The 10259-nt window shown below is 43.9% G+C and overlaps 1 protein-coding gene across 1 annotated transcript in view; it reads right to left on the minus strand.

Annotated features, from left to right (window-relative positions):
* LOC111156943 (PRELI domain containing 2) overlaps positions 1–9940 on the minus strand; it is a 65348-nt gene extending 55408 nt beyond the window's left edge. Inside the window, exon 1 of the mRNA XM_022518111.1 lies at positions 9753–9940. Within this exon, the coding sequence (XP_022373819.1) occupies positions 9753–9827 (75 nt within the window). The 5' untranslated portion in view covers positions 9828–9940. The remainder of the gene's footprint in view (positions 1–9752) is intronic.
* Between the last annotated feature and the right edge of the window lie 319 nt (positions 9941–10259).

A 10259-nucleotide genomic window follows, 5' to 3' on the forward strand; every position in this document is an offset into this window, starting at 1 on the left:
AGACTTGGTGAGCATCCGCTGATCTACTGCACTGGGTATCAGAGGCCATCTTGGGCATTATCTCATTTAGTACTTCCCCAAAGGAGTAAGCCCACTATTACTAAGACAAGGAGTTTGCACTAAAAGCAGAAATGGCGTAAAGCCTGCATACAAGCAGAGTCACAAAGATTTCCCAATCCCCACTCCTAACCAGCAACTCTCATAGAAGCAAAGTGGTCTAAACACCAGATATCTGCCAAAACTGCTTGCCACCCCAGGACCTGGCTCAGTGAGCCACAAACTGTAGCGGCATAACAATTACCACGTGGGGCCACGTACATTCGCCCTGTGTGCCATATATCCTGGGGGACCTCCAGTATTTTCCAAGATATATTTCACTTCATTTTGAACTTCCTTATGATCTTATTTCCTTTATAGAATGTATAAAAGAAATCCTTTATCTTTCCCCAAGATATAAATCTACTTCAAATATCACAGTCTAACAAGGGTAAAATGTAGACTTCTCTACAATGTCATATACTTTGCTTTCATTTCCTTTTACACATTGAAAGGTTAAGAGGCCCTAAACTGCAAAACACTGGATAAAAAAGAAAATCTACATTAAGACAAACAAAGAACTATGAAATGTGAGAGGCCAAGAAATTGAGTCCATCTAATTACAGGAATTAAGATACAATATATTTATGGCAGGAGCTTCCTGAAGATACAGTTATTCACCTTTCTTATTTACAAGGGGAAAATATACAAGCTTTCATAAAGCCTGTTCTTAAAGTAAGGAATTTTTAAAATGCCAACTTTCCAAAAAAAGCTCAGAAGTTAATGCCTGCCTTTTATAATAACACCTCCACAAAAAAAGAGTTAATGACCTCGGAAGGAACCATTGTTTCCCAACTTCCAAATGGCATCATTCAAGAAAGCACAAGGAAGCAACTAAGCTGACAGGTCTATATGATTAGTTGCACAAAGGTCAAGCGGACCTAAAATAAGTCTGTATATTAACATTTCTGTTTTATAAGCACCACGAGAAATCTTTGCTGCTTTCAGAAATGCATGTGCAAATGGGATGGAGCTGTTGAAGAGAGACCTGGCCTTGAGCTAAACAAAGAAATCACCATGAACTGCGCCAATTTATTTTTTTAAGATTTTATTCATTTGGGGTGCCTGGATGGCTCAATGGGTTAAAGCCTCTGCCTTCGGCTCAGGTCGTGATCCCAGGGCCCTGGGATCGAGCCCTGCATCGGGCTCTCTGCTCAGCTCTTTCTCTGCCTGCCTCTCTGCCTACTTGTGATCTCCGTCTATTAAATAAAGGAATAAAATCTTTAAAAGAAAAGAAGATTTTATTCCTTTATTCGACAGAGACAGAGATCATAAGAAGGAAGAGGCAGGCAGAGATAGAGGGAGGAAGCAGCCTCCCCGCTGAGCAGAGAGCCCGATGCGGGACTGGATCCCAGGACCCTGTGACCATGACCTGAGCCGAAGGCAGAGGCTTGACCCACTGAGCCACCCAGGTGCCCCAGAACTGCACCAAATTAATGAGCTACACGCAACGCTGTATCTTAGAGGAAAGCAAAGCTAATTTTATACCAAGATCAAATGAATCATTGATTAATCAAAATTTCAATGATCAAGGACAAAACATATTTAAGTCAATAAATTTTTGAATGGCTGTTTCTTGGCCTTTCAGATCAGCCGGAGAATGAAGTAGAAAGAGCAAAGGACAAGGAGCCAAGACGTACAGACAGTGATGCTGCCATCTGTGAAGCCAGGGATACCCAAGGCCTGTCTGGCTGAGAAAAGTTATGGTTCTAAACAAAGGCCGACGATGTCACATCACCATTATTCATTCAAAAACGTCCTGACAGGAACACCTCTGTGGCTCAGTAGGTTAAATGTCTGCCTTCAGCTCAGGTCATGATCCCAGGGTCCTGGGATTGACTCCTGCATCAGGCTCCTTGCTCCGCAGGGAGCCTGCTTCTCCCTCCTTCTCCCTCTGCCCCTCCCCTTTCTTGTGCACTCGCTCACTGTCTGTCTCTCTGACAAATAAATAAAATCTTAAAAAAAAAAAAGTCCTAATAATTGGCAATGACATAATGAAGTTTTTGTTGTTGTTTTAACATATAATGTATTATTTGTTTTGGGGATACAGGTCTGTGACTCATCAGTCTTACAGAATTCACACAGTCAAGTTTTTAGAAGGAAACAGCTTACAATTATGACACAAAGGAAAACTCTCCTACCTCAACGTGAAATGCATACATAAACCAGATGCACTTAAAGATACAAAATCTACAAAATAACTGACCAGGACCATGATCCAAACAGACAAAAAAAAAAAAAAAAAAAAAAAGAGAGAGAGAGAGAGAAAAGAGGAAGGAAGTATCCCACATTGCAGGAGACTAAGACATGAAACAAAATGCAATGTGGGATCCTGGACTGATTCTTGGATCCTGGACTGGAAAAATGACATGAGTGGACTACTGTGAAATTTCAGTAAGGTCGGTAGATGAGTTAACATCGTATCAATGCTAATTCCCTGGTTTTAAAAGTGATACACTGGGGGGGCACCTGGGTGGCTCAGTGGGTTAAGGCCTCTGCCTTCGGCTCAGGTCATGATCCCAGGGTCCTGGGATCGAGCCCCACATCAGGTTCTCTGCTCTGCAGGGAGCCTGCTTCCTCCTCTCTCTCTGCCTGCCTCTCTGCCTACTTGTGATCTCTGTCTGTCAAATAAATAAATAAAATCTTTTAAAAAAAAAAAAAGTGATACACTGGTTTAGGGAAGCTGGGTAAAGGAATTCTTCCTCTGTTTTGCAATATTTTGTAAGTCAAATAGTTGCTGACCCTTGAACAACATGGGTTTGAACTGCGTGGGTCTACTTCTATGTGGGTTTTGTTTTTTCAGTAAATACGATACAGTACTGCATATGCATTTTCTCTTCCTTACAGTTTCCTTAACATTTTTTCTTCTCTAGGTTTCTTACTGTCAGAATACAGTACATAATGTACATAGCATACAAATGTGCTCATCGACTACTGGTATCACGGGTAAGGCTTCCAGTCAGTGGCGGGGTCCTCGTGGTTAAGTTCTGGGGGAGTCACAAGTTACACAGATGCAGAGTTTAAATTGTGTGGGGGCCAGGGCCCCTAAAACTATGTTGTTTTGGGTCAAATGATTTCTCAGTGAAAAGTTAAGAAATAAAAGACAAAACGAAAATGAGAATACAGAGTGCTGAAAACAGAATGAGTTTTGAATCCAAGAGACCTCAGTTTGAAGCCCACCTGTGTGAGTCTTGGGCAAATTACTTTAATCTCAGCCTGCCTTAGTTTCTTCATCTGTACAACTGGTGGGGGGGGGGGAATCCATCTCAAAGAGTTGTCAGAGAAATTAAAGGGAATAACGTTATATAAAGTACAAACACCAGGCCAGTGCTCAATAAACAGTGGTGGTTTTTGCTGCTAAAGAATGAAACCAACATTTTTAAAACTTAGTTTCAGGACTTCAGTGCCTATCTTGCAATTCACTGTGGTGTGGCACTGAGTATATGCCTAGTATCTTCCTGGAAACCAAACAGATTTAAGTGATTACTTAAAAATTATTAGAAGATATTTCTTCTTTTCCAGACTTGTAAAACTTCATAAGCTCATGCTTTATTGATTCAAAGTCCGTGCGACAAGAACTCCTGACACATTTCTATTAGCATTAGGGAAGGCATCATGTCAGAGAAATAGGAGGACTAGAGAGAATATTTACTTTTTAAAAAGGCAATAAACTCTAAGTACTCTAAAAGCTGTCATAGATTTACAATTAATATATGGAGTGCCTGGCTGGCTCAGTCAGTGAAGCATGTGACTCTGGATCTGGTAGTTGTGAGTTCGAGCCCCACAGTGGGGTAGGAATTACTTAAAGATAAAATCTTACAAAAAATTACGATCCTTGCCCCACACACACTATGTCTGTAATATGCCCCTGACAAAGCATTCATGATAAAAATTTATGTATTTCCCTCTGTCCCCTTGACAGTGAGCTCCTTGAGGGCTCAGGCCATGTTTTATTTATGTCCTCATCTCCCAAGGGCAAAATGATACACAGACTTATTATAAATGTCCATTAGTAGACATACGAAACTTTCACTATTACTCCTTTGATAGTTAAAAACTACCCGAGTTTTTATAAACTGATTAAGCCACAACTAAGTTGTTTTTAAACTGATTGTTTAAAACTAACTTTTAAGTTAAAACGAACTTTAAAACTAACTTTAAAACTAAGTTGTGTTTAAACTGATTAAACCACTACGTAAGTTTCCAAGCACACCTTCACGTCATTCAAACAACAGTTAAAAAATAAGTCATAATTCAAATGTGCACCATTTATTCATGCTCTTTCTTTTCTTTATTATTCCAGGTTGGTGAAGATTTCTGCAGACTACTTCTCTCAGCTTTTTATTTTCATATTCATAGAATCAATGTGAGAAATTATTGTGGTTAGTATTACTATCAAGATTTTTACCAAGTACTTTAATGCACCTACTGTGTGCCAACATGAAGTTAAGTAGGTTACATGCAACTACGTGTGTTATCCACTTAATTTCCCCCAACAATGCCAGAAGACAGTTACTATCATCATACTCTGCAGATGAGGACCCTGAGGCAGAGAAAAAGAACTGACTTGCCCAAACTCACACAGCTAGAAGCGCTCCGTCCCCCCGTCTGATGTCAGAGCCCGTGCTCTTTCCATTCTGCTTCATGTCGTACCTAATCTTCTTCTAGCAGGATTGAGGATAAGAAGATAAAAGAAAGACTATTACAGTGTAAGTAAAAAGATAAACGACTGTTATGTTAAACTAGCCCTGTAATTTGTCAAATCATTTATTTTGGAAATATCAGTTTACCCCAAATATTTCAGGATTTTTTTCCAGGAAGAGATGTTCCCCACAAGTGGCAGATTTGCAAGGGAGAAAAGATAGGATCAGAAATGGAAACATTATTAATCACCCAATCAACTTTCTACTCTAAATGGAAATAGCCATTCATAAATCCCCTTTATGAGTTTAAGGGTAAACACTCCAACCATTTTGTTCAGCACAGCAGGCTCCTGGCTAGAATAAATAAAAACCTGAGGCCACTGTGTTGAAGCAAAAAGAAATTATTTTAATCTGTCCATTTTATTATAGGGCCGTAAGACTGAACCCCACACTAACTTCCATCTGAAATTACAAAGGGCTAAACTCCAGAGTAGTGCATTTTATTCACTTGTTCCACAAGATTTGTTGAGCACCTACTATGTTCTAGGATCTCTTTGGGTGCTTGGGATGCATCAGGAACAAATGAAAGATCTCTGCCCATAAAGCTTACACCCTATTCACAATGCCTGCTTTGCCTACAGCACAGAAAGAAAATCAACACAAACAACTCTATAGTAAGAAAAACTCTAACTTCTCTGGCCTTAACTGAGTATAAACAAGAACATCCAGTCAACACAAGGGCCCTCTGAGTCCTTTTCAATTACTTCAAATTTTAGGTAGACAACACTGAAGAAGTGTTTGAATCCAGCTCATGAATGCAAACACAGCAAACAGACCCATGGAAGCTGGTAGAGATGAGTGAGCTTCTGGCCTGAACGGACGCAACCCTGCCTGCTCTTTGTAGGTGGTTTTAAGTAAAAGGAAGGAAACAGCTATAAGCAGTAAGAGCTGGAAAGCTTAAGAGTCATACAAAGAAGCCTAATGCACTGTCAGGTGCACGAACAATATAGTGCATAGAAACTACAGTTTAGCATCTGATGAATAAACCATTTTGGGTTTCACAGCATTCCTCCATAAGGGTTCACTGAGAAACACTACATTCCATGAACAAAGAGTTCTGTGGTGTTTGTTTTCAAGGTGCCACTTAGCTTTGAAAGCATGTAGCTAATATTTTGCCTGTGGTATCCAACAGGCAGGTGTAAGAAGAGCAAACATTCCTCAGGTTTTAAAAATAGTAGTATATAATAACTTGGAAGGCAAGTCCTAACATACCAAAAGACGTAGATCAGTAGACTCTATTTAAAATAGAACATCCTCAGTGCTGAAACAGCTTCAAACATACCATTGTGCAAAATCAGATTAAATGCTTCCAGAGATCCTCGTATGATTGTTCCTTCTGCCAAGTGCCTTCCTTTGAAAAAAAATACATAAAGACTAAAAGAAAAATAAAAGTATATTAACCCACAAAGATCATTCCTACTACCTTACACTTATAAAAAGCTCATGCTTCTCAAACTCGCACACATTTGATCCTCACAACAATTCTGGGAGACAGGTGAGGTACGTGGCATTATTGTTTCACTGACACGAAATTAAGGCAGTAGGGTTGTCGCAGGTCAGCAGGCACAGGTCTACAGCCACCTAGTGGAAGAAGCACTGAGACAGAGCAGGAACCACACTTAGGCTAACAAGCTACAATAACCCAGTTTTCTAGCCCTGCCAGCAGGTACTGCTTGCCATCAGAAACTCAGCTGGATGCCAAGGGGAACAGGCTCCAAACACCACCCCCCCACACACTTCTCAACTGGTCTGATCCACCTCAGACACTGTGCAAGCCCTCCACCTAAGAGGGATGCTTGACTGTGAAAACCAAACCAATCTAAGCCTAGACGGACCCCCACTGATGACCCTTTTTCAGCCAAATCCTCCTTAAAACCCTCCCAGACCTCTCCTTGGGGAGCCAGACTGCAGAATCTTTTTTCTGTCTCCCTTGTACTGGAGCATTAAGCCCTGATAAAGCCTTGCGTGGAACACCCACTCAGCCTCCAATTCTAGAGCTAAGACAGCCCAAGAGCCTGACTGGGTAATAGTTCCTCTTGCTAATTTTCAATAAATAGCCCCATTTCCTGTCCACTAGCCCCACTGTCTGTGAGCTTGTGGAGCCCACCACCCAGATGAGGCCTCTTTCTAATTTGCATAAGGGCACAGTACAGACTGTTTAAAACTGTGTCCCAAGGCCACCCAAAAACCACTTTTAATGGGGAAAGCACAAAGATTAGAATCCAGATCTACTGACTTCCAGTTCATGGCTTTATGTAATGTAAGGTGAAATGCTCACAGTAAGTAGATTTACTGAAATCTCATAACTTATTGACTCACACAGCCCCTCTGAGGCATTGTTTTGTGAATAAAAAGAATGGAAGTATGGTGTCACCCATAGTGTTTGCATTGTCCCATTGCTAGGCCTTTTCTGAAAATATTTTCCCTAGCCCTGCCTTCCAAAATATCCTATTTACTATGTGCCTATCACTTGGCCAAGTGTTCTGTAAGAATACTAAAACGCTGTAACTGAATGCAGCTCTGTGCTGTTAATGACCTGACCTGTAAACATATGGCACACAAAAACCAGCCAGCTGATCCCAGTCAACCCACAAAATCATGAGACCCAAAAGTTTACCACTGGTTTAATTCACTAAGTAACAGGGGTGATTTGTTACATAGCAACAGAAAACTGAAACACTGTATTTTCTCACCTTAGCACACATCAATACTATACCCTTATATCAGGCACAGAGGGTCCCAGATGAATAAACCCTGAGAAAAGACTAGACAAAAGAACACTGGGATTGGATAAAGAGCACAGCAAAGATGATTCCGGAACATTTTTCCCCCTCAGTGATCATCTGAGTGTCTATTATGTGGTAGGCCACACAGCCTGGAGATGGAGGTTGAGACTCTGGATTCAGATGTGAAATCCTGGCTTCCCAACAGCTGGCTGTGGGAACTTGGAAAAGTTATTTAAACTTCTTTGAACCTCAGTTTCTCTAGGTAGTGAAATGGAAATGGGCCTTAAATCCTTCCCACAGCTGCTGGATGAAGTAAACGGGATGATGTATGAAAGCACTTCCTCCCCCTCCCTTCTTCCTTAAGAAACTCCTATACACACTTCAGCCATCACTTGATAAAGGCCACTTTTTTGGGAAAGCCTTTCCCAATGACCACCCTGGGGAATTTAGCAGGACTTCTCTGCCATATTTGGTCCCAGCAACGTGAACTTTCTCTGCATAAATACACATCACCAATTGTAAGTATGTGTTCATTAGCTGTTCATTTATTAATGTCAGTCTCCCCAACTGGAAACCATCAGCTCCATGAGAAGAGCGCCTATTGAGTGGGCCCCAGCACTGAGCCTGGCACACAGGAGAAAAGTATCTCTAAACACCTGCTGAATAAATGAAAAGCATTTAGCCCAGAAGCATGACCACACTCAAAGTCCTCTCTAAAAGAGAGCTTGGCATTGTGCTCTGTGCTTCTGCGGGAATGAGTCCTCCCCCAAGAAGCTTAGTCTCATAAGGAGAAAAGGTATGTGCAGAAGTAACTATCAAACACTGGAGAAGATCGTCAGTGATGCCTAGATCAAGTGCTCCCCCAGTTCTGTCGAGATGGAGATCAGCTCTTGATAAGGATAATCCAGAAAGGCATTCCAAGGGAGCCAAGGCATTAAGGAATCCACACTCCAGACTGCCAGTCCTAATAAAAAAATGGAGTGTGCACTGTTTCTCCTTTGGGCCCAGAAGTCTGGCCTAAGGCAAAGTCTCCACCAGATCCACAATTCATGCTCTCAGTCATTTATTCATTCATCATTTACTAGTTTTTATTGAGCACCTTACTAGGTGAAAAATACGAACGATCTGACATGGGGGGGCAGGGCTCTATGGCAACACCATGTTAACCAGTGTCCTAATCAATCCTTGGGACCTGGGTCCCCAACCACATCACCCATAGAGGTCCCCTCTTACCACTTAAAAAATTAACTTCTCCCAGCCTCTCTGTTTTGCTTCTGCATTATATATGGGGCACACTGCCTGGTAGCTGCTGCCCAAGGCAAATTAGAATTCTTGCAAATCTTGCTTTAAAAAGTGAACGCTGAAGGGGAACCTAAAATGCCTTCTAATCAACACTCTTATCTTAGATGAAGAAAGCTAGGCCTAAAAGAGAAGATGACCCTTGACCAATGAAGTAACTAGTGTCAGAGACAGACTACAGTTCAGGAGTCTCAGCTCCCAGGCCTGGGTGCTCTGGATTTCTCAAGAAATTCCCTATTCTACTGCCAGGAGCATAGTCCTAGGAGGAGACCCTGGGATAAATAGGACCACTGAGCAGTGAGCCTAGGGCGCAGTATGAACAACTCTAACATTTTAGAGGCCTAAACACCAGCCTGAGCACTTACATGAATTATCTCACTTGATTCCTCACAACCAGTCCTTTCCATTAGTACTTTTATTTCCCCCATTTCACAGATCAAAAACACTAAGGCCCAGGGAGGGTAAGCTACCAGTTTCAAAAGATATTAAGGTAGTAGAGCAACAGTGCTGAGTAAACCAGGGTGATCGCTTCCACCGCTCCCACTGGCTTGTACTGGGGGGGGGGGGGGGTCGGGGGGTCCATGATGTACTAGAAAGATCAACAAGTCACGTGCAACCTCAACCAGGCTCCAGAACGTGCATTCCCTAGGACTGTGGGGCAGGATGTGAACGTGCTGCCGCGCACGGAGCCTTCCCCGCACTCCAGGGAGCGGTGGGGAGCCTTCGAGGAAATGCACTTCCACCCAAGCCCCGCACGTCCCGAGGCAAAACCCGCAGCTGGGGCGCGAGAGCGCGGACTCGAACTCCCGCGGGGGCAGGGGAAGGAGCAGGGGCAGACGGCGGGCGCCCCGGGACACAGACTGCTGGGCCGGGGGTCGGGGCGGCTGGGGGGAACGCGGGCGCGGCCCAGACCGGAGCGGGCGGGTACCTTGCGGAGGAAGCTGGCGACCACCTGCTCGAAGGGGTACTTGTACACCTGGCGCACGTCCACCGTGACCCCCATCCCCGCACGCCCGGCGCCGGGCTCTGCCGCCGCCGCGGGCGCCCACACCCGCCCCGCCAAAGGGGCGGGGGGAGGGTTTTTTCCTCCCTTTTCAAACTTTCGAAACTTTATTGTCCTCCGGCAGGAACAGACGGGCAGTCGGGCCCCGCCCCCTTCCGCCACCGCGGGGTGTGGGCGGCGGGCCTCGGGAGGCGGGGGCGCGGCCTCGCGGGTCAGGGCCGGGCAGGCGTCAGGAGCGGCCCGCTCCGCCCGCGGCCCGGGAGCCACCGCCCCGGGCTCTGCACCTCTGGAACCCTGCTTTTCTGTTGTCACCTGCCTGAGCCTCTTCAGACGCAGCAGCCCTAAGAAAAGTGATCATAAATACGGAAACTACCCGGCTTCCAAGTCTGGGTTGTAATATAACCCTCCTCCGTGTTGCTGAGTCCCCTGTGA

The sequence above is a fragment of the Enhydra lutris genome, unplaced genomic scaffold, assembly GCF_002288905.1.
Source record: "Enhydra lutris kenyoni isolate GAN:26980312 unplaced genomic scaffold, ASM228890v2 scaffoldscaffold50, whole genome shotgun sequence".
In the NCBI taxonomy this organism is placed as follows: domain Eukaryota; kingdom Metazoa; phylum Chordata; class Mammalia; order Carnivora; family Mustelidae; genus Enhydra; species Enhydra lutris.